The sequence below is a fragment of the Cyrtonyx montezumae genome, unplaced genomic scaffold, assembly GCF_038088225.1.
Source record: "Cyrtonyx montezumae isolate F1298 unplaced genomic scaffold, pur_monq_1.0 scaffold_3, whole genome shotgun sequence".
In the NCBI taxonomy this organism is placed as follows: Eukaryota; Metazoa; Chordata; class Aves; order Galliformes; family Odontophoridae; genus Cyrtonyx; species Cyrtonyx montezumae.
The window spans coordinates 1,763,991-1,787,009 of record NW_027072034.1 but is presented as its reverse complement, the minus strand read 5'-3'; the positions used below and the strand labels follow the sequence as shown (position 1 = coordinate 1,787,009).

Sequence of the window (23,019 nt, the reverse complement as noted above, 5' to 3'; positions counted from 1 at the left end):
CCCATCTATCTGACTCCTGCAGAAACCTGGCACAAGGCAGCCAAAGTACCAAAGACCTGTTCCTTGCTGAGGCCCTACAAAGGTGTTTGTGCTCCTTTATTCAATCCAGACTGCCACAGGGACAGGCAGGTGGAAAGCGCAAGGAACCCATTACTGTTGCATCTCAACAAGAACCAGAAAAGCAATGGGTGTTTGCTCCAGGTCTGTCAAACAGATGCTGTTCCCCATAAGGCAGACACCAGATAACCTGTCAGTGTCACTCCTTCCCCACCACAATCCCACTACTACAGCTGAGGACAAAGTCAAGTATCCCAGGCTGAAACAGCAGCTCAGCCAGCATTCAGCTTTAGCAGCACATACTCCATTGTGCTGCTTATTACTTTTGATGTCTCTTCCTGAGATAGAAGTCTCTATACAATCATGAAAGACAGAAGGTCCACTTCACAACAATGGTATTTCTTGGGCTTTGCCTTATTCACCTCAGCATGCTTCCACACTCCAATACCACAGGGAGAAACTGCATCAAGTTTGTCACATGCCAGGACCACGCTGTGCTACAGATGGCACCAAGTGCTTGGACAACAATCCTGCTGCAACCTCTTAGTGTCCCTAAGAAACACACCAGACCAAGAGGCATCCCCCAGGATGGGTTTCAATGAGTTTTTATTATAGACAACCTACATGACAGATGGTTTTTTCTTTTCCTTTTTTAAAACAATGCCTCCACTCCATATCAGGGTCAAAATAAAGTGAATAAAGCTCAAGATGATATCAGTCCAGTTGTTAGACATTGCCGATTCCTGGTGGTATACTGATGAAGAAGAAACAGCAGCCAGCTATGAAGACAGGTGATCCAAACCCATAGTTTGATTTGTTACTGTAACAAGAGTAGCAAGTGTTAGTTCAAGGCCACCATTACCTTTCTGTAACATGCTTTGTGCTCCCTAATTCAATCCGAACTGCCACAAGCAGGCAGGCAGAAAGCGCCAGGAAGTTATTTTTGCATCTCAGTGCAAACCAGAGAGCAACAGGACATTTGCTCGTGGTCTATCAGAGGATGCTGAGCATTTTTGTGATCAGACAGAGCAACTGTTGATGGAGCCAGACCAAACGCTCACCTTGCATCCGTTCTGCTTGACACACCGAGCCTCAGATTCCCTCTCAAGTACTGCATAACTGAATTCACAATGTGTGTTCCATGTCTCTTATAAGTGCTATACCAAGAAACTGTATCATCTTGCCCACCAGCTCTGGGATGCCCTGCTACTGTTCCTTCACCCCATATCTTCCCTGTTCATCACAGGGGAGTTGAAGGAGGTGGTCCTCAGAGGTCCCTTCCAACTCTAAGGATTCTGTGATCTTGAAAGTAGATGGGTTATCTTGACTGCACCTCCCAAAGGTCTGCCCACATAAAAAAGATGCACGCAGGCTTCTGCCAAGAGGTTCTTCCAGCTTACTCCAGCTTCAGGGTGAAAGACAGACAGCAGTGAAGTTTCACCAGCTGGGCTATTGTGCTGTGCTGGAAGTTGGCTCATTTTTACATGACTTGAATACCAGCAAGACTGCAAGAGGCTTTACTGATACATACAAATGGCTATAAACAGGCTCTTAAAGTCCAGAATGACTGGGGAAAGCAACTGGTGATCCGACAATGCTGGTCCCCAGTGAGTCATACGGGTCCCAGAATAACCCCAAATATGCAAGTGTTGGGATCTAAGTACAGTCCCATCACCACCACATTCAAACTCAGACTAATTAAAGCAGATCACAGGAACTGCTTGGGCTCAGACAGAACAAGGTTCCCATATTCAGGGCAATATTTACACAGTTCTTGCATAACTAAATAAGGGCAGCTTAAGTGAAAGAGTGAACATAAGTACAGCTTTCCAACCTTAGCCCACACAACTCTGTTACAGAGGACACTGCCTTTCACAGCCCAAACCATTACCATCTACACACACCTCACTAAGGCAATTCTTCCTGCATTTCTTATTCACTACGTCACTATGAATCAGAGCAGTGAAGCCACAACCCCTTTTAGTGTGACTCAATAGGGCAATGGAAGTCTCAGCCACTTTACATAATACAAAGCAGCAATCGGACTGCACTTGTGTAAACCCAGTTTTTAAAGTGGCAGTTACCTTCCAGCTTTTAACAGAGATAGAACCATCAATGCAGGGAAAGAGCTACTGATGTATTTAAGCACATCCACCCCATCCAGGTCAGTACTTACACATTTCTCAATCTCTAAGCCATCCTTAAAGAAAATCATATAGGGGGTCACACCATCCTCACGGAAATCCAGGAGAGCCACCATACCATCTGGATTCATGTTCTCTCCTACAAAGAACTTCAGAGAAACACATTACTGAGCCACTCGGTGAGCTACTCCCAGGAGGTAGCACACAAGAAATCCATAACATCTCCACATCTCCCTGCAGGAGTTTTGCTTCCTGCAAGCTGTCCATTTCAGTACATATTACCACACTGAACTGCAAAGTAAGACAAAGAAAGGGCCAAAACAATTCACCTCTAGTATCTCTAACTCCAGCTCCTGTTATCTACATTTGCACTTATCACAGTACTTCAAGCTGCAACGAGCTCCCCAAACACCTAGAAGTCTTTCAGGCATTTCTTCTTCCCCTGACTCTCAAGGCCCCTAATACCCTCGGGGGGGGTCCCAGTCAGATGTCTTTACAACAGAAATTCATTAAACACATCAGGCTCGTTCAGCAGAAACAATCTCAGCTTGTATTACTGAAACAATGTTAAGAAGAAACGCAGCTAACCTGGTAGTTTTTGAAGTTGGCAAGGATGTGTTTGATTTGTTCTGCAGCCCCTGTCATAAAAGGCTTTACTCTCTCCGGCTTGTGTTCCTCAAGTCTGGCTTTGATTCTGGAAAGAAAATAAAAAACACATTTTGAGAACATGTTCTACTCACCTCACTGTGTGGAAGCATCATAGGAAAAAGCTACCAGCAGCCACAGTTTGATCATGTTGCATTTCCCACTCCCACCCCTCCATGAATGCTGGTGAATTAACGATGCCTGCCACTCAAGTTTACCTGTAGGTTTGTGCTAGACAAATTAGCAAGCCATTCCCACAGCAACAAGAGCACTATCCATCAGTATCACAGAAGAACTGTTTTCACCTTTGACACTAACCCACTTAACTTTGAGCAACAGAATCCACCCCTTGGAAACAAACAGCTCCATTTCCCCCAGTTTCAGACATTTGAACAACCAGGTTCAGAAAGCTTTCCTTCACCACCCTCCTCCTCCCACACAAAAGTTTGGTGGAAAAGAACCAATAAAACAGCAAGGTAGCAAACAGCCTCTGAAGCACACGATCTGGTCTCAGAAACACAGAACACACCGGGTCAGGAGGGACCTTAAAGCCCACGCAGTTCCAAACTCTGCTGTGGGCAGGGCTGCCAAGCACCAGATCAGGCCACGCAGGGCCCCGTGCAACCTGGCCTTGAGCACCTCAGCCAAGATAAGCACAGCTATTCCATTATCAATGCTTTAAAGCTTTCGTTTTGCTGTTCATCACTGAATTTCACAGCCAGTTTGGTGCCTCCATCACAATTAGCATATGCAAGCTCTGATGCTATGCTAGAGCATATTTCTTCAATGCTTCAGTAACCTGGGAACCTCAGTCCCACACGAGGAGGAAGCCCAGCAGTACTCACGCTTTCATGTAGTCCTTGATGTACTTCTTGTATGACTCTTTTGTGAAGCTGGTTTCCTGAAGGTGGTGGTTTATCACTATATCGACACCGGTTATCACCGTGGCTTCTGTCCCATCTCCCTCAGGACCTTCAGCAGAGGCATTGCCACCAATTAGAGAGTCATCAATTTGACCCTCTGTCCTGGTGACCATCTAGATTTAGAGACATCAAAAAACTTCAAGGCTCTGCGATCAGCTCGGCACTACTGCTCTTACACACCTCCGTACGACCTGACCGCAGGGCACGACCTCAGAGCCACGTTCCCCACGCACGGCTCTCCCCAATCCCACCCCCTCCTACTCCCCACGACGACCCCACCGCATCCCACCCCCATCCCCCTCGCCCCCACCCCCGGGCCGGGCGTCTCTTACTCACCTTCCCCTCCACTTCCAGGCACAGGCCGTTCGCCACCTCGCGGATCTTGTAGATGTCCGAGAACATCTCGTCCTCTGCAGGGACACGCAGACACAGGCGCCCAACGCCGCGTCAGACACCGCCATACCGAGCCCGGCCCCCCCCCCCCCAACACACACAGCTCCGCCGCATTCCCTCCCCCTCCCTCCCCCCCCCACTCTTCGCCGCGGCCGCAGTGCGCATGCGCGGCACGGCCGGGCCCCGCTCCCGGCTCAGGCCTCAACCCCCCGTTGCCCGCGCGCCTCCTCCCTCCCGGCCACAGCACCCCCCCCTTTCGCCGCCGCCCTTACGGCTGATGCAGTCCCGGTAGATGATCATGGCGGCGGCGCGGGGCGGCGGGAGCGGCGGCGCGGCTCTCTGCGCAGCGACCCGAGAGCGGGCGGGAGCGAGGCGGAAAGGGCCGAGTCAGCGCCGGGCGGAGCTCATATAGCGGGCGGGCCCCGTGCGTCACTGCGCGCGCATGCGCACTTCGCGCTCCTCGCCTCCCCGCACAGCGCCCCCGCGCGGCCGTTGGGCGGGAGAGCGCTGGGCGCCCTGTGGGGATCAATGGGACGTGAGGGCGGAGGAGCCAGCACAAGGCTGGAATGTGAGTGCTGATGTTATCTGTTCAGTGCTGCTCATACCCCTCCTGGAGTACTGACTCCAGCTTTGGCTATGCCAGTGGTTACACAACTGGAATACAAATAGTACCTCATGTCCCTCTTTGGAACGGACAAGAGGGTTTGGAGAAGGGACACTGCCAGAGAGCAGTGTGCTCGTTGCCCTGCGTGGCAAGATGTGGCTGTATGGAAATGCACAGAGCAGAAGCATTCTGCAGTGCCCGAAGCTTTAACCCTGACATGATTCTGTACTTTAGTCCTATTTAAATGCAATGTCTGTACAGTCCTTTGACTCAGATTGGAGCTACGTGGCAGAAGGGGCTTCTTCCGTGCGAAACTGAAGGAAAAGGGAGCATTAAAATCTCTTTGGTTGCTCTTAAAGCAGAGCAGCAGATTTACAAATTCATGCACAAAACCAGAACCACTGCACACCTGACTGGTTCAATTGTGAGAGAAGAAAGCTGCCACTGTGATTAATCTTGTGTAACCTCACAGCTCCATCTCACACACCTTATTAGCTACTCACCCTGCAGTTTCATCCCAGGTCATAACTTCCATCTGGAGAAACCATTCCAAATTTGAACAGCTTTTTGTTCCAGGCCACATAACCACTCTGCCTTCGCAGAGAAGCCGAGCTGAATTGTGCCCTCGGTTGGTGAGCCCCGCTGGGAAGACTGAAGCAAGACTGCCCACACCAGATATAAGACTTCCTACTTCTTCAGCGCCTTCAGTGATATACGGCAAAATTCCGCTAGATGGCGGGGCAGGAGCTGGTGGATGGCAGGCAGGCAGGACGGCAGGACCCGGGACAGCCAGTCTGGGCTCCTGGACTGATGGATACCGCACACAAATAGCATTCTCTCCAGATGACCAGTATCCCCGTGGGATGAGAGATCTAGTGAGTTGTTAACCACTGGAGGGGCTAATTCCTTCTTGTTAAAATCCTTCAGTTGTGATTTAATGAGATAGAATCATACCATAGAATGGCTTGGTTTGGAAGAGACCTCCAAGATCATATAGTTCCAACCTTTCTGCTGTGGGTTTGGATTGCCAACCACCAAATAAGACACTAGATCAGATCCATCCAACTCTGCCATGAACACCTTTGAAGTTTGAAAGTAAGTACTACCATTTTAATTCCTTGTTGCATGCATTTACAGATCCTTGTGATGAGCTGTGAGCTCTAGGAGGATTTGTCAATTGAAAAAATAATTGTCAGAGCACACAACTCATTATGGTGTTATTCCTAAAATTCCAGCACCAAATTTGTTATCAGGTAATAAATGAGGAGCACACTCATTTAGTCCTATAAAGCAAACCTTGCTGCAGATACTTCAGGTGAGTGGCAGGAGTATGAGTGCTATTATAAGCAAGACGTTAGATCAACTTCTTGGTCTCCTAAAAAGTTATACAAAGCATCACTTTAAGATATTGAAGAGAAAAGCAGGCAAGAAAACTAAAAGACTGCATTTTGGAAAGCAGTTTCTTATGCTGAAATCCAGTAACTTGAGTTCATAATGTTTGTCAGCTGCAACAACAAAGCTATTATTCTTTTCCATGCCAGATCCCAAGACAGGTTTTTTATTTATAATTACCTGATAAGGATTTTGTGTCTACTCGATTCCCCCCTTCTGCAAAAATCAAAGAGATCTGAATGACAAAGGATATGTCCAAGGGTAAGGAGGTATCAACCAGCTTCTGAGAGATTTGGGATTGTTCTAGGTTATAGGGTTTTAGAAAGGTACGGAGACATTATGAAATTGAGAATGTTGATGGAAGCTCTTTGCAAATTGTCCTCCGCAAATGTGTTGTAATAAGGACCGGTCTGTTTACCTCTGAAGTGGCTAATGACCTTAGGCACCTTAAGATTAGGGTAGGAAAGGGCCTTGAAAGAGGACCAATAGTTAGTCTCTTTGCTTCAGGGGGATTAGTTAGACATGCATCACTCTGGGAAGATGTTTGTCTGCCTTATTTTTAAAATCACTGGAGAGATGTGTATCTACCTTGTTTATGAAATCTCCTGATGATGGCAATTTGCAGTCTCCTCTAGAGCACAAAGATTGACCAGGGAAGGAGCTAGGGTCTGGGTCCTCCCACTCCCTTGTGAGTGCTGTAGGTACAGGCTGGATCATAACCTGTACAAAAGTGAGTTTAGGTTTCTGTCTGACACTCAGATCCTGACGAAGCTCAGCCAGCCTCATTCTATTTAGACACACAGCTTCGTGCTTTCCCTGTCTATCTGAAAAACTGCTGTATTAGTTGCAGCACTTTCACACAGGATGAACCAGCACGTTCCCTGCTGCTTGGTTCTACCATTGGGCCATGGAAGTCTATCAAAACAGGTGTGATAAAAATAGCAACAGTACCAAGAAGAAAGGCAACGAGTCAAGTAATTAACTTGAACTGGACACACTAGGTTAAGAAGGAGTATCTGGAGTGGTGGGTACAACGAGGTCTTTGAAATTAAAAGTGGCATTGAGAAAGCAACAAAAGGTCCATCATTCCCCGCTTCACAGGGACTATGACGTGACAGGTTTAGAACAGACAAAGGAAGGCTCCTTTAACACAGCACATATAGTTGTACTGTGGGACTGATTGCTCCAGGGTGCTGCGGATGCCAAAAGTTGAGACTATTGCAAAAGCAATTAGAGTCATGGAAAAAATGCAGAAAGGGCTATTAAGCATTCCTGGCTTTGGGAAGAAGCCCTTCTGCTAAGGGCTGCTGAAGGCTGGGGAATATAATGCTGAAAGGCTCCTGTATAGTTGCTGTACCCTTCTTTGCCTTCATGTGTCTGCTGTAGGATGCTGTCTGAGGCAAGGGGCTGGTCTGACCTGGGATGGCTGTGCTGTGCAGAGCAGGGCAGGGAGCACACAGACATCACCCAACTGTACTCTGCAGGATTCCACCATCACAAATAAGCAGCAAAGAGCAGCTGCTGTAGGCATAGTGGTCACACATACAAAAATATACCTTCCTCTGCATGGATCTGTAGATTTTTCAGGATACAAAGTTTGGCAAGTTCGCTTGTAGTCTTGAATTCTCTTTATTAACTTAGCAATCACATGCAGGCTTAGAGGAGACATTTCAGGGAAGGGTGAGGAGCAGAAGGCTGTGAGCACACTGAGGAGCTGACTGTGGCCAACTCTGAGGCTGGAGATAAACCTTGGTGAGCTGTGGGGCTGCGCAGAGGAGAGGCAGGCCTTGTGCCTGCTCTGCCTCACTGACTCCCAGCTATGCTAATCATATCAGCAGCAGTCCTGAGGGTTTCTTGTTGGCTGATTTTGCTGTCTCATAGTTCTGACCTCGTTCTGACATTTGAAGGAGCAAGTAAAGCCCTCACATCAGCTGCCATCAGCTTCCTTACTGCTTCGTTACTGTGGCCAAGCACCCAGCCAAGGCTGTGTCAGATATCCCTGGGTAAGCAAAGGATTGGAGAGGTACTGCCAGGTCAGGTAGCCTTGTTTCAGCCAGGCTAGGAAATCATGCCCAGCCCTGACAGTTCTTTGGGCAGCCACAGGCCACCTCTGCCCGTGCTACTTCTGAGTTGATCCGTAATGCCATCTAGTCCCACACTCCTTTACCTGTGGCTAACAGGCATTAAATGACAGCACATTTCCCAACAGGGACATCCTGCCCTACATGCATGCTTCAATCCATACACATTTTCATGTGTATAAGCAAGCAAAGTTGGGAGGTAGGGAAGATGTATACAAGCATCTAAAGCTGAGCATACATATTTTTCTGCTGTGAAAGAAAATCACTGTGGCCATGACGCACACAGGGGCTTGTATGTTCTGCTTTGTTTTGCTTTCCTAAAAGGTTATGCTGTCCTTCAGTTCAGAAAAGCTCAATAGAGTGGGCAGCAGCACAACACAGAGCTGGGAGGCAACAAAGAAATGCATATGGTCTAACAGCACAAAGCAAAAGATTCTCCACCAGGAGCAGCATGAATACGGAAACCACACAACAGATGCAGTATGCTGAACATCAAATGTATGTAAATTATTCGTGTTCTCTTGTCAGTGCATTTCCTTACCATTCATGAATGGTTTTGTGCTTAACATCTCACAGGGAATCTGAGCAGTAGGTTTTGGCTGCAGCAGGGGTTGCAGAGCCACAGTGAGACTGTGCAGGGTACAGCGTGCAGGCAGTGTCCGGAGGAGCCATGGTCAGCCCATGGAGGACCAGAACTGCTCTGCTTTCCAGCTGGGAAGAGCTCCTCTGTGGCAAGGAAAGGGGCAAGTTGCAGCCAGGCACTTCAGAGCAGTGCCTTGGTAATGAGGGCTGTTTTTCTTTTTGCTAATCTGCATTATTATCTGCTCCCTTGGATTCCCCTGCTGGTGGTCAGTGCTTGGCTTTCATCCAAAGCCTGCACTCACATGCTTCATGTGAGAAATGCTGAAAGAATGAAAAAAAGAAAAAACAACAGATTTTCCATTTGTTCACATAGTTGGGACAGAGTATTACATATTTCCACAGGCAGGGAAACAGAAATAGAAGTAAGATCAGAGTTATTCAAGAATAACAAGAATGTGACTGCTGCTGTGATAAAATACTTCAGTGGTGCTGATGTGGGAATTCAGCCTTCAGAGCACTGCCATGTTCTCACAGTGTGGCATTTGGCCTTGCATGTCCAAGACTCGAAAGGTTAATCCCCAAGGAGAGGTATGAAAAAGGGCTGGGCTTTTGAGTGACAGATGAGATGGATGGCTAAGTAAGTCACAGAATAGAAGGTGGTAGAAGCTTCTTGAGGCGTTCAGATCTTGCTGTGCTCTGAATCTAGCCCTTCCATTTGTGCGGCTCATCCTTGTGATCACACTTATTTTGTAGGACTGTATTGATGCCTCTTTCCATTGCTTGCAGTTACTCAGGCATTAGTCTGTGAATGTAACTGCAGAAGTGTCCAGCAGACAGCAAAAGGCTTAGCTTTTAATATGCTAGCATAAAGCAACCCACAGTAAGGTCACACTGCTCACACTGGCTCCTGTCTCAGGTCAGGAGAGGTCTCTGGTAGCCAGTTTTGGAAGCTGGCACAAACTTGCTCTGTCATGTGCTACTTGGGGAAAAGTTCAAACGCTCAAATCTGGGCTCAAAACACAGGCAGAGGGAGCTGAGATGCAGCTCTTAAAGAAAACGTTTCCTGGGTATTTCTACCTGTCCCACAGAGCTCCTGACTGCCCTTCGAAGGCTGTTCTCTTTTGAAGTTTATGTTTGGAAGTGCCTCTTCAACTATGAAGTAAGCTGGGGAGTGGGATAGAGAGTATCTCTGTCTGGAAGTGTGGAGTTCAGTGGTGGCAAACTTTCAGGGTGTGTTTCAGAAGATTTTGAAGCAGAAACATTCTCATGACTCCAGCTATGTCTTGTCACCTTCGACTCCTCAACAGGCCGCAATCAACTAGAATCAACAGAACAAGCCCGTGAGCTACGTTTGAGCCTACATCTCTGTATTTACTCAGCACTGGTGTAACAGCATGGGGCAAAATGTACACTGCTGAGGGTCAGCTGCTCTAAAAATTCAGCTCAACCTCATGCAGCAGCAGCTTAAGCGTTAGTGCACGTGAAACATTTTACCATCACCATTCCTAACCTAATATTTGAAGGTGTGAGCTTAGACCCTTGGTTTGGGATGAGGAGTTGTTAGGATTGTGACAAAAATCTTTTTCTGCTTTCACCTCTGAAACTTCTGCCCTGAGAACTTTACAGAATAATAATCAGCTTTTCACTGGTACTATCAGATGAAATTAAAGCTCTGACTTTCCTGGCACTCCCACAGTAAACTCCTCATAAGGATAAGAGAGGTCGGCCAAAACTTGGAGGCAAACCCAGGTCCACTTAACGAGCCCATTGTTCATTAACTGTGACGCTGCCAGTTGTTGCAGTGCATTTGAAGCCAACGAAATGGGAAAGTAAAGGAGGAAGTAGCCTCCTTTACAACGAGAAGGTTGAGGGCCTGATCCCACCTCTGCCAGTCAGCAAACAGCAAACACCTCCAAAGCTGAGAAACATGTCCAGGGGTGCTAAAACCATTGGGAGGGAGCACTGGATGGGAGGCTAAATGAAGGCTGTCCAAACAATCGTTTCCCAGAGAAGTGATGTGTTTTGCAGTGCGTTTAGGAGGATCAGGAAGGAAAGAGGCTGTTCAGCCAAGCTTTCTGAGTAAGCTCATTTTGACCAAGAACGTTGTTCACAGGAATGTAAAAATGCTCTCATTGTTTCTAATGCCCAACAGCAAAATAAAAATCAGAGCAGCTTGGATTGTAAAGAGTCCCAGCTGCCCTCTCTCCAGCACAAGAAGTGGCACATTTGTCACAGCGTGCCAAGTATTCTGTTGCTAATGCTGTCCTCCTGCACTATGTAAAGGATGTTTATAACATCTAGCTGCTATGTTTTATCACTGCTCATAGGGACCACAGCACTGCTGCAGAGGCTGCAATGATTTAAGTAAACTCTTTGAACCATTTCTGGGCAGATATCCAGAAGCCAATGTCTGGCTAAGCTTGTAAGGCTTTTCAGACACAACCAAATCTGATCCTTGACACCCCTTGAATTCAGAGGTGTTAACGTTAGAAAGGCTGGTAGAAAAGTGTGTGCTGGCATGGTCAGATGAGAGGGCAGCTGCATCCTTCTGCAGTGCTGATCGACACAAGGCAGCAGGTCAACCAAGATCTTTGCTGATTAAAGACTTGCTGGGCTAACAGAATGAGCTTGGCTCAGATAAACCCGAAGGAGATGCAGGAACCTGTGTCCATCATGGCTTTTCCCCATGAAGTGGGACCACTTAAATGCCTGTACTCTGCACCAGCCAGTACAGAGAGAATAAGGTCACCTACGTGGTGCACCTCATTGCTCCCTCTTCCCTGATGCTCCCCCCCCACTCCTCCCAGAGGCCGTGCATACACTGATCAAAAGCCATCCTCTGGGATTTCCCTGCTTCTGGAACTGCTTCCACACTCGGAGGTGTCGGACATACAGAGCTCTCTGTTCATAATCTCAAACTTCAGTGTTACTATGTCTGCAGTGACAACCAACATAGGGAAAAAAACCACCACCAACAAAAACCAACCAAACAAACAAAAACAAAACACGAGGAAAATGAAGCGTGGGAAGCAGTCAACCAGAGCTTAACCCTGACAGAGTCCAGCAGAAAGGGACTGGCTGTGGGACAAACCCACGGTAAGTGTGTGACCAGCAGCACACGGGGCACGCAGCGACACGTGAGACGATGCTGAGCACCCAGGCCAGCTGCTGATGCGGCACCGATGCAGGCTCAAGGCAGCTTGCCAGCATCTCTACTGGCTGCCGATAAAAGCATTACGTTATCTCTTGGTGTGAACCGGGTTGAAACTACACGAAAAGAGGTTATCCAGAGGACCGCACCAAGAATAGCGTGGCTGAATTCCTTGTGATTCAGAAGTAGCTGGTAGGGTAGGAGCAGGTACTTAAGGAACGAGCTCAGGTGCAAGCTGCGGTGTGTGAACAGGAACCTCCTACAACAGGGATGAATAACAACCAGCTGCCTGCGGAAGGAGCTGGCTGAAACTCAGGGACAAATTAAGGTCAAGCAGGAGTTGGAGTCCTCCTTCAAAGAAAATTAGCCCTGGAATCCAAGCACAGGCATGGCCGTCTTACAAAATCACCCAACCCTTGAACCGGCCCAAACGATCCGTGCTGAAAGAACGAAAGTAAGAGCCACGCTCCAGCAACGACCACACCAGAACGGCTTCCCCCGCTGCTCCTGCCCGGTGGGGGCGGGGCTCCGCCGCGGCAGCGCGGGGCGGGGCCGTGGGAGCGGCATTGCGGGCCGGTGGCTGCGGGCTGTCGTCGGTGAGCGGCGAGGAGGTCGGGTTGTTCCTCGGAGGCTGCGGTGAGCTCGGCGATGCGTTGCACGCATCACGTTGGCTAAAGGCGGTCGGCTGTGCTTCGCGTATCGCCACCGACGTTCGGGTGCCGGCGGTGCGCTCGGCACGGCCGTTTGTTACCGAAAAGCTGCAGCCATCCGTTCGTTTTACATCCCGAATCGGATTTCAGGTACTTTTCCGTTCGTGCGCCTGATGGGGATTTCTCGGGGAAGCTTCCTGTTCTTCTTTTAGCGTAGGGAAGAGGCTTTGAGTAAGAACTAAAGTGGGAACTCGGAAACATCAGCAGCGTGGCACAGCGGTGTTTTCGGTTTGTTTGGGTTGAGATATCTGCTGCCATCCTGCTTCAGTCTCTTCCTGGGAGTACGGAACTCTGGAAGGTGGGTGGGAATGCAGGGCAGGAGTAAGGGGAAAGGCACGAGGAGGACTTTCAGTAGAGACGTGCTGCACGCTTTGCACAGGCACGGACCTTGGCAGCAGCACACGGCCTTAACCTTGGGGTACAGCAATGGAGCAGTGCTGCTGAGTTTCTGCATCAGGGTATCCTATGCTTATGTCAAAACTGAAGCTAATCTTAGTACCTCTGTGTGCATGTAAGCCATTATTTGGCAGTGCTTTCCCACTTCTGTACCACCTGAATTGCACAGAAGGTGAGCAGCCCTCGTTGTTTAGGCAGAGTGGAATAGAGCGTGTGGAGAAGCGCAGGCAGATTTTGGGTTGCTGTAGATGAAACCTCTGTCTGTATGCAGGGCTGGGGAGCAGGTTAACCACTGCATTTAACAACTTTGTTAAAGTCCCAGAAGCAAAGGTGGTATCTGTGGCTAATAGTGTGGAAACTGAGCTTGGGTTTGTCTCTGTTAATTAGCTATTGATTAGCCATTAATCGTGGTAGGATAGAGGTATGCGAGGAACCTGGAGCTGGCAGTGTGCTCTCTGGCGCCGTGTCCTGTGCGTGTGGCTCTGCTGCTTTCCTGGTAGAGTCTGTGCCAGTGGCTCCTCATCTGACCTGCTCTGGTTTTGGCAGGATAACGGGTGACCTTATATGCCTTTGGGTTTATTTTCATGTTTTGGGGTGTTCTGCACAGAGCACTACGGGGTATGTTGGATTGCCTTGGGCTTGGTGGTAGAGTTTTTGGACTTCTCTGCTTTGAGTTCCTTTGTTTTGTGTTGTGTCAGGAGACTGAAGACCCAGCTAACTTCCTCATGAGGGGAACAAGAGATAAGGAAAGCTAGGGCTGCAGTAACTATTCATCAGGTGTGCTCAGTGTCTGCAACTTCTGCAGGCTCTGTTTGTAAACTGGGTTAATAGCACTTCCAGAGGCAGGAAGTGGCCAAAGCAGGTTAATTTTTACAACAGCTAGCACTAAATACCTGGCTTATTTGGGGTATTTTCTTCTGGGCCACGTAGTAAGAAGGGAAAGTGTGGAGGGAAGATCTTTCAAATTGGATTACTCCACAAAATTAATAGATGAAGGATGCTGTAGAGTCAGGGTTTAGGAGGATTTTACAGAAAATGAGGGTTGAAAGTCTTCATGTTACAAAGAAGAGGAAATAAGAGCTGTGGAGACACCTGCTGGTTTTGGGGACAGCAGTCTTCTATGGGCTGGCCCATATCTCCTGCTGAAGTGCATGGTCGTGTTAGCACTGATACTGGATGAGAAGAGACAGCAGTTTAGTAACGACTGTCTTTCAATTCCTTGATTGCAAGATGTAGTAAAAATAATTTGTCTTTCTAAGAATCATTAGAAGTTACTCATTGCAGCACTCCGTAAGACCATGCCTGAAAGGCAAGCTCCCTTATGATGAAGGTAGTGGCTGCCCGAATACGTAGCATAAGCATGGACTTGAACCCACGTGCCTTCGTTCAGTATTCTTGCCTTTCTTGTGATTGTCAAAGATATTAAGTAGTTTAACCCTTAGCTGTTTGGTAGGTCCATTTTAAACGGGCAAGGCTCAACGTTTTATTAAAAGTTAACATACACGTTTATACAATACTAGTTTTATCTTCTCTTCACAGAAAGAAGAGCTAATCATGTCAGCACTGAGCTGGAAGCCCTTTCTCTATGGAGGCTTGGCATCAATCACTGCAGAATGTGGTAAGCATTTCTGTAGCTCTTTATGTGATTCTTTTAACTCAGATACAGTCCCCTTTAATACATGCTTGGTTCTATGCTTTTAGTGATGCTGTATTATGTGGTTATATGGAGAATGTTTCTTCAGTACTGACTGAACAGTTGCTCAGAACTTTGTTCTAACTTGAAAATGCTTCTGTCTGTAAGTTCTTGTTTTAATGCAACGTTTGTCTTTGGATTCTATTCTTCGGAGTGCATTGATCTGATGGTAGGTGTACACCACTCTTGTTTCGCAAGAGTGGGCAAGTAAAGCTGTCATATTGCCTGTAAATACAAAGTAGTTGGATGGGAAGCAGGCAGGGCTTCTGACAAGGTGTCTAGAAGAAACAGGGTGACCTAAAATGAACCACTTTAACAAAGTCCTGGTGGAAGAGACCATATACTTTTCAGGACCATTTTTATAAACTGTGGTTTTAAATAAAGGCTGGTGTTTCTTATGTCATGTTCTGTGTCTCCTTTGTTTAGGTGAGCACTTGCTTAGCATTTCTGTTTTTTTTTTTTTCCTCTTCAAGGTACTTTCCCAATTGATCTGACTAAAACACGTCTACAGGTTCAAGGTCAAGTTAATGATGCCAAATATAGAGAGATCCGCTACCGTGGAATGATGCACGCCCTGGTCAGGATATTCAGAGAAGAGGGATTGAAAGCCTTATACTCTGGGTAAAACAAACTGAGTTGCAGTGGTGTCTTTTGATCAGTCTATTGATGTGTATAAACCCAGAGTGGTTAGATTTTGGGTTTCAGATTGGTAAGGTATTTGGAGAAAATGTACTGCTCTTCTCAGTCTGCAATTTGAAAGCCTGAGCTTAATTACTTCAGGCTCTGCTCTCAGCAACATCACTTGGTAGTTGTTTGGTAGTTTGTTTTATTTTTAAATGACCTACCTGAGAAGTAATATAGCAATTACTTCTTGCTAACAAAGCAATAGTGGCTTTGTTATTCATCTGGAGAAGATTGAGTTTAACCTTTGTTAATGTACATTTTCTTACTTTGGCATGTGTATAACTATGTGTGTTTTTCTTTAAAAGATATAAGCTGTGTGGGGAGGGATACAGTTTGCAGCTATTTTATAGATCAAAGTTTGAAGCATGTTCTGAAAGTAATCCTCCCACAATTCAGTTATGTTCTTGCAGTCTCTATTGAATCAATAAATGTAGATGCAGTAAAGCCCAAAACAAGCCTCCCCATCCAAAAACAAAGAAACCCACCTTATTTTTGTCTCTAGTGGGATTCAAGTATAGATTTAAATGAACAAACCTTTAATTCTTCACTATCTTGTGTACAGTCTCCCACTTGGAAAAAAAAAAGTGTTAATCAGTCTGTTGTGAATTTGAGTATAAATGTTATCGTTGCCTATTCTTACAGGATTGCACCTGCAATGTTACGCCAGGCTTCGTATGGAACCATAAAAATAGGCACTTACCAGAGCTTAAAAAGAATGTTTGTAGAACATCCAGAAGGTGAGTAGTCTGTGTGTGGGTTTTCATTTTTTGGGGGGAGTGTTGGAGGAGGTATTTTAATTGAGGACCAATTTGCTCAAGGTCGATTCCTTCCATTAGATATTTTATTGTAGTGGTTTGAATAAGCCCCCTTAGAAGACCTTCTTTGTATTAGGTACAGCCAAGTGGGCAAGCAAGGAAGTCTTGTGTCAGCACCAACCTTAAACACTCTCTCTGGTTAAATTAGAGGTGGCACCTTCCTGCACTGATGCATTTTAAGCTTTGTAAGTCTGCAGTTAACTTTTTTAATTTTTTTTCTTGGAATAGATGAAACTCTGATGATAAATGTTCTATGTGGCATTCTTTCGGGAGTAATTTCATCATCTATTGCCAACCCAACAGATGTCTTAAAGGTAATGAGGTATTTATATGTGATTTGTATGCTGTTTATCCTTGGTGACTTTTGTGTTTTCGATGAGGAACTGCAGACTTATCTCCTGATAAGTGCAGGATTTGTTTTGTAACCACTGACTGTAGCCTCTAGTCAGATCTGATCTAGTCAGTTCTCTGAATTCCTGGAACCTAATTCCTGGAACCTCTTTCTAGTCTGTGTTAATTACTTGAAAGTGTGTGCTGGGAAACTGACTGCTAAGGAGGCAGCTGAATCCATATATTGTTTTTCTTGGGAGTGAGGTCAGGAGAGAATCATCTGCAGAAGAGAGGAAAGTGATCATGTTTTTAGTAGAGCTCAGGTTATGTGAAGATCCATTCCAAAACAAAAGTTTTGGTGAGCACTATTGTACTGAAATACAATATTTCTGAAATATTCATAGAATGGTTTGGGGTTGGAAGGGACCTTTAAGATCACCTAGTTCTGACCCCTTGCTATAGGCGTGGACACCTCTCTCTAGTTCAGGTTGCTCAGAGCCCCATCCAGCTTGGCCGTGAACACCTACAGGGAGGGGGCATTCAAAACCTCTCTGGACAACCTGTCTCTGTCTCACCACGTGGTAAAGATTGCTTTGTAATATCTAATCCTGTAGGGCAAGCTGTTTTTCTTGGAAGCTTTTGCAATTCAGTGCCCTGTGGCAATAGCTATCCAGCATTGCTCACTCAGGTGAATTTGCAATGCTTTGTCTAGTTTAGAATCCGTTAACTCAATGATTGATGGCTGAGGACCTCTTTTCCACACTGTTTAAGGAGGTGCTGCTATTTTAATTAGAAAACTGTAGCATTTGACTTAATGGCCACCTCTAATGGAAAATTAAGGAAGTTCTTCTACTTGTAATTGAGAAGTTTTTTTTTTTTTTCTTTTAACCACTAAAATTCATCCTTCCTAGGCTACTGTGGTTATTCAGAGGCATTTCTAATGGAAACTTGAAACATGTCATCAATTTATTATTTTCCAATGTGACGCCCAATATTTGGCTCTCATTGGATTTCAGCAAAGCTTTCAATGCTTTCTCTCATGGTATCCTTCTGGACAAAATGTCCAGCATAAAGCTCAAGAAGTGTGTAATAGGGTGTGTGAGCAGCTGGCTGATGGGTTGGGCTCAAAGTGCTCTAGTAAACAAGGTTCCATCAGGCTACTGGCCAGCCGTGGTGGGTTTCTCCAGGACTCAATTTTAGGACCAGTTCTCTTCAATGGTTTTATAAATCTGCATACAGGTGTTGAATGCACCCTAAGTAACTCAGATCTGCAGTTACGGGGAGTTGTTGACTCCTTCGAGGGCCGAGAGGGCTTTCAGGGTGATCTCAACAGATGTGAGGGCAGGGTGATCACTAATCAGTATGATTAGTAGCTGAAATTTTAATCTTACTTTTAATTTTGAGGTGTTCTTATGAGAACACTGCAAGGCACATCTTGCAGAAGCCATCTGCTGGTCTAATCTAAATGGTGTAATGTTCAGAACAGAAATAGAGGTGACTTAATGCAGCTAAAAACTACACCTCATACTGATTCAAAATTAGCATCGTGGTAATGCCAGCTATCAATTTGTATTCAGAGAAATTGACTTTGTTGTTTCAAAGACTGTGACTTACTGTGTTTTAAAAACTGTCTTAAACTATTACTGGTATTTTATTTGAAAAAGTCTTTCTTTTCTATTTTGATCTTCATATAATCTCAGATAAGAATGCAAGCCCAAGGCAGTGTGATTCGAGGAGGGATGATGTGCAACTTTATCCAGATCTATCAAAATGAAGGAACTAAAGGATTGTGGAAGGCAAGTGTTTTTTGCCATATCCTATACTTCCAGTACACTTTGCTCAACTGTATTTCATCTAGAGTATCCTCAAGCAAAACACAGATATTCTGGTAGCTAAGATGCATGCAGTTTGACATGACTACTTTACTGCTGGTGTCTCAGTGACTTTTAACAAGGGATTGCTGCCAGTCTTATGTTCAAGCATTAGTCAAAGTCTTATTTTAAAAGCATCAAAAAAGAAGGCTTAAGCTAGGGTAACTGCCTCTAGGGCTTTTTCTTTGCCTTGCAAAATATCTTGACTGTATTCTATGATGATAGCTGAAGAAATAAAACCAACCCACAAAAAATAAAACACCCAAAAACCACAAAACCACCAATGAAACTGAAACAAATCACAGACATTTAGAATATTGGGAAAGGAAGATAATAACGAATGTGTTCTGTAGCTGAACATTTCTTATGCTCAGTCCTGTAGGTTGTCTTTTCACTGACTACTGTCAGTGACTAATGGAAAGTTGTTCTGAAACAGCTGAAAACAGAAATGGTTTTCTAAAATCTTCTCCATCTGTTTTGCTTTTCCATCCATCTTCCCCAGCTTGTCAATTTTGCAGTTAGTGTTAAGGGCAGCTGTTGCTGAGGACTTAGTTGACCACTGATGTAAATTTGGAGGTTAGGCAGAGAGGCGGAGCAGCACAAAGAAACAGAAGTCAACATTCATTCTGGGCAAGTGATTTACCTATTGATTATACAGTGTGCCTAACAAATGTGTGGTTTCTTGTTTTGTTCCAGAAAAGATACTATTTTCTCATGGTGTGTGAAGATAAATTATGCTTTTTTTATTCTTCTTGAACTCCTCAGGGGGTATCTCTGACAGCACAGAGAGCTGCTCTGGTTGTTGGAGTGGAATTGCCAGTATATGACTTCACCAAGAAGCAAATAATCATGTCTGGATATATGGGAGACACAGTGTATACTCACTTTCTGTAAGTTTGTCCAATTAAATCTGCTCATGTAGCTCACCGTTGGCTGTGTGGAATGAACCATGATGTCATTTTAGGTTTTTTTTTTTCCCCTTCTGAAAAGATAGCAGTTCAGTTCAATCAGCTTAGATCTAACTGTATCTTTGTTGTGTTTATGCTTTTCAGTGCAACAGCACTTCAAATGACACTTAATGTGGAAATTTATTTAGGATCTGAATTTAACTTTTGTTAGAGTATGGAATTCTATTTTCTGGATGGTCTCAACCATGAAGATTTGAAAATCGAACTTAGGGGAAAGTGTGAGCCAAATAATTGTTAAAGAGGTGCAAATACCTGTAAATAGTCTTTGTATAAGGTGTGTATATGAAATCTGTAAGGATTATGAGTGAGGAAAAAACTGTCCAGGTGAATTATCTGTAGAGTGCATGTTTCCACAAAACATTCATCAACGGGAGAGGAAAACAAACTAGGTGTGATGCAAAGGGGAATGAATCCACACACGTGTGTCACTGGCACAGGCTGCCCAGGGGGGCTGTGGAGTCTCCTTCTCTGGAGATATTCAAGACCTCCTGGGCACCTACTTGTGCGACCTGGTGTAGGGAACCTGCTCTGGCAGGGGGGTTGGACTCAATGATCTCTTGAGGTCCCTGCCAACCCCTACAATTCTGTGATTATGCATTGTAGTAAATTAGAAGTGATTTTCACATCAGTTAGCCTGTGTGATTACTAAATAAGCATCAGGAGTGCTGATAAGACTTTTTTTTTTTTCCTTTCTGTGGGAGGCTGGGTTGGTTCTTGTGCTTTCTTTAAGCATGGTAGGTTAAACTTTTGTTAAAACTTCGTTCTTTTCTCAGCTCAAGTTTTACCTGTGGGCTAGCTGGAGCCCTAGCATCCAACCCAATTGATGTGGTGAGAACACGGATGATGAATCAGGCAAGCCAGCCAAATGGAGGGCACTCAAACTACAAGGGTACTTTGGATTGCTTGTTACAAGTAAGTAGCTTGTGTACCAGCTTCGGTAGAAACTGGTGCCTGGACGACAGTATAGGTGTAGAACTTGAAATAGTAAGTTTGTGTGGAAGTTAATCCAAGTAACTTCATTTCTCTGCATGCTCCAGAGGGCTGCACTGCCAATGTGCTTGTTGTGAAAATCATCTGCTGTTGCAGTGGGTCAGAAAGACAGCTAGCTTAGTGTATGCACAGCAAATGATTTCAGTACTTGGATGAGAAGACTAAATTTCTCAGCATTTTTTCAGCGTTTTTTCTATCCTAATGTTGTATAAAGTGAACGATTTCATCAGTTCTCAAGCAGCAGTTTGACCCAGATGTTTCTTTTCCTGCTTTCTGGGTAATGGAAAGCCTGGTACAGCTAAAAGCCATGTCAGTCTCCGATTGGATCGGTCTAAGCAGGAAAGGGCAAAAAATGGAGAACTCATTCAGGCAGAAAAGAATGACAAAAAGCCTTCTGCTGATTGGGGAAAATGAGAAATAAACTAGAGGAAAATCCTGGAGCTGATGAATGGGTGTATATTTATTTCTTCCCTATCACTATTGGCACTGCTTCCCTCTAGAAACCACAGAAGACAAACGTTAGCCCCCTGCACAGGGAGTGTCATCTTGAGGTCTGCTCTTGCAAGCAGGGCCTTCACTTAATGGCTGTGAAGTTTCCCCCTTCACTTGTGTAGAGGGAAGGCAGTTTTACTGTTAGAAGAGAAATGTGGGGTTTGAACTGAAGAATTTGGAAAGTTAGGGATGACTGCTGCAAGGTATTTGAAAACTATTTCATAATAGAAATGCTATTGTCCTTTCTTGCTTGGCAGTATGTTTTTACTGACATGGCTGTGCTATAGATGGTGCCATCCTATGTTCCTTCCAGTCAAGTAGGAGTGAGGAACATGAGAAAGGTGAATGTATCTCTTGGATCAAACTTTCTTATTACAGGTTTACTGCAGCATCCTGGAAACAGACAAGTTAGAGAAAGTTTGGCCTGGGAAAATAAACCTGTAGTTGTTAGAGCTTGAACGTGCAGGTTTAATCATCTCCCTTTGCAGCAGGTGCTCTCACGGAGGCTGAGAGTACACTGTGTTCCCCTTTGTCCGCTGATCCTGTTTTTTATTTCTTGGTTTAAAGCAAGAAATGGGAGGATTAGGTGCATACTTCATCCCTTTTGGTTTTCCTCATCAATTGAGTTATGTAACTGTGATCCTGTTGTGTTTTGTTTTCCAGACCTGGAAGAGCGAAGGCTTCTTTGCTCTCTATAAAGGGTTTTGGCCAAACTGGCTACGGCTTGGTCCTTGGAATATCATTGTATCCTTTTAAAAGGTGTGCAAAACCGACTAAGCTGCAGGTACTGAGAAGTTGTGTCAGTGTACTTTTTAACAATGGATCGCCACCTGGTGGACTATTTCCTTAGGCAGCTGCTCCCAGTCACTCAATATACGACGTGTTGCACTGTGAATTGTATTCTGTGATCTTAAAAACCACTTTTCTGTTAGCTCCCTCAATCTCATACCTGTCCCTTACTACAGTTTGAAATTTAGTGTTAAATACAATTGGCTTGAGTTGGGTGTGGAGCTTTTTTCCAGAACTGGGGAAGCCTGCTGGTTAGCTTTGAAATCATTTTCCATCTATCTTACTCTGACTTAACTTTGTCTGATTGTGTTTTACTGCCTGCTAATCAGAGCCCTGCAGAAAGTGACCTGGCCATAGTAATGCTTTCCTCATGGGCAAATCTATTTCAGCTTATCAAAGCAGGGAGAAGAATCTTGGCTCTCACACTGATCTCCTGCCCCCTGTTCTCAAGATTCTTAGGAATGGGGCTGGAAAAACCATTGTTATTACTAGTCTTGAAGTTTTCCAAGTACAGCAAGCAGTTCCCTGAAGCAATTTAATTGCATTGTATTATGCAGTACTACCAACAATCAGCACTTTTATGAAGGGAGGGAACTAACACTGAAGGAAGTTTGACACGTGGCACTGTCCTTTAGCAGCAATGTAACCATTTTTCACTGAGAACAAGAAACGTTTTTCCTTAATAATGGTTTCAGTTCTTTGTGACATATGAACAGCTCAAGAAATTAGACTTGTGATGTCCTGATCCATCCACTGAATTCAGCTCACTGGCTTTAGAGCAACGTGTAAGTTACCTTGAGTATCTTCTTACTATCTGAGATCATGGCCCAAGGAAGAGGTAATGAGAAGACTTTGGAGGAGAACTATGTAGAATTGACTTCATTGCAAACTCTGGCTCCTTTGACAAAGTGGTTTGCTCACGTGGCTAGGTGGATGACGTGCACTATTTTCTAGACTGAACCAAAAGAAAACACCAAAACCAGCAATGCCTAACTGCTGGAGACACACAAAGAGCAACTGCAAATGCTAAAATACTGACACCCCCTCATATAGGTTCCACCCCCCCCAAAAAATGTGGAGCACTCTGGAAGGAGTTCCCTCTTTTCCTCATTGGGTTGTATGACAACGCAAAAGGCTGATTCCCTCAGTAAAACCAGAACACAGTCCTCCAAAAGCAGCTGCTTCCAAGAGAAAATTGAGGAACTGTTGTACCCCTCCAGTACCTTAGAAAGGCTGGTGTCAGAGTGGAATTAACAAAACAAAACAGCACTCCCTCTAAGGTGTGAAAAAATCCCAAATCCTTCGAGGT

General features: G+C 45.2%; 3 protein-coding genes and 2 non-coding genes across 6 annotated transcripts in view; 2 read left to right on the top strand and 3 right to left on the bottom strand.

Annotated features, from left to right (window-relative positions):
• GTF2F2 (general transcription factor IIF subunit 2) overlaps positions 1–23,019 on the top strand; it is a 162,798-nt gene that overhangs the window by 90,272 nt on the left and 49,507 nt on the right. The gene's annotated exons all lie outside the window — the stretch shown is intronic.
• LOC136053380 (small nucleolar RNA SNORA31) lies at positions 85–220 on the bottom strand. Its single transcript, XR_010622641.1, has one exon. It is a non-coding gene; the product is annotated as a small nucleolar RNA SNORA31 (small nucleolar RNA).
• Positions 647–4,543, bottom strand: TPT1 (tumor protein, translationally-controlled 1). Its single transcript, XM_065743963.1, has 6 exons — positions 4,435–4,543; positions 4,106–4,179; positions 3,692–3,882; positions 2,790–2,895; positions 2,234–2,350; positions 647–877 (listed from the first exon to the last, which is right to left on the bottom strand). Exons 1-6 carry the CDS (start codon positions 4,460–4,462, stop codon positions 875–877), a joined length of 519 nt encoding a protein of 172 aa, XP_065600035.1. The 5' UTR covers positions 4,463–4,543; the 3' UTR covers positions 647–874.
• LOC136053379 (small nucleolar RNA SNORA31) lies at positions 934–1,063 on the bottom strand. The gene has a single exon (XR_010622640.1). It is a non-coding gene; the product is annotated as a small nucleolar RNA SNORA31 (small nucleolar RNA).
• On the top strand, positions 12,688–22,522 carry SLC25A30 (solute carrier family 25 member 30). 2 transcript variants are annotated; one of them, XM_065743952.1, is made up of 10 exons: positions 12,688–12,772; positions 14,618–14,696; positions 15,245–15,392; positions 16,098–16,192; positions 16,499–16,584; positions 18,301–18,396; positions 19,237–19,361; positions 20,213–20,351; positions 21,585–21,665; positions 22,406–22,522. In XM_065743952.1, the coding sequence occupies exons 2-10, from the start codon at positions 14,633–14,635 to the stop codon at positions 22,445–22,447; spliced, it is 876 nt and encodes a 291-aa protein (XP_065600024.1). In that variant the 5' UTR covers positions 12,688–12,772; positions 14,618–14,632; the 3' UTR covers positions 22,448–22,522. The 2 variants fall into 2 exon arrangements, with proteins under 2 accessions (XP_065600024.1, XP_065600025.1); XM_065743953.1 differs by having other exon boundaries at positions 16,098–16,193; positions 16,542–16,584.

Excerpts from the sequence above, each read along its gene's own strand:
- TPT1 (XM_065743963.1), bottom strand. The coding sequence starts at position 4,462 with ATGATCATCTACCGGGACTGCATCAGCC. Across the intron at positions 4,180-4,434 it reads CTACCGGGACTGCATCAGCC|AGGACGAGATGTTCTCGGAC; the intron begins GTAAGGGCGGCG and ends GTGTCCCTGCAG. Across the intron at positions 3,883-4,105 it reads GCCTGGAAGTGGAGGGGAAG|ATGGTCACCAGGACAGAGGG; the intron begins GTGAGTAAGAGA and ends CTCTAAATCTAG.
- SLC25A30 (XM_065743952.1), top strand. The coding sequence starts at position 14,633 with ATGTCAGCACTGAGCTGGAAGCCCTTTCTCTATGGAGGCTTGGCATCA. Across the intron at positions 19,362-20,212 it reads ACAGTGTATACTCACTTTCT|CTCAAGTTTTACCTGTGGGC; the intron begins GTAAGTTTGTCC and ends TTCTTTTCTCAG. Across the intron at positions 21,666-22,405 it reads TTGGTCCTTGGAATATCATT|TTCTTTGTGACATATGAACA; the intron begins GTATCCTTTTAA and ends TAATGGTTTCAG.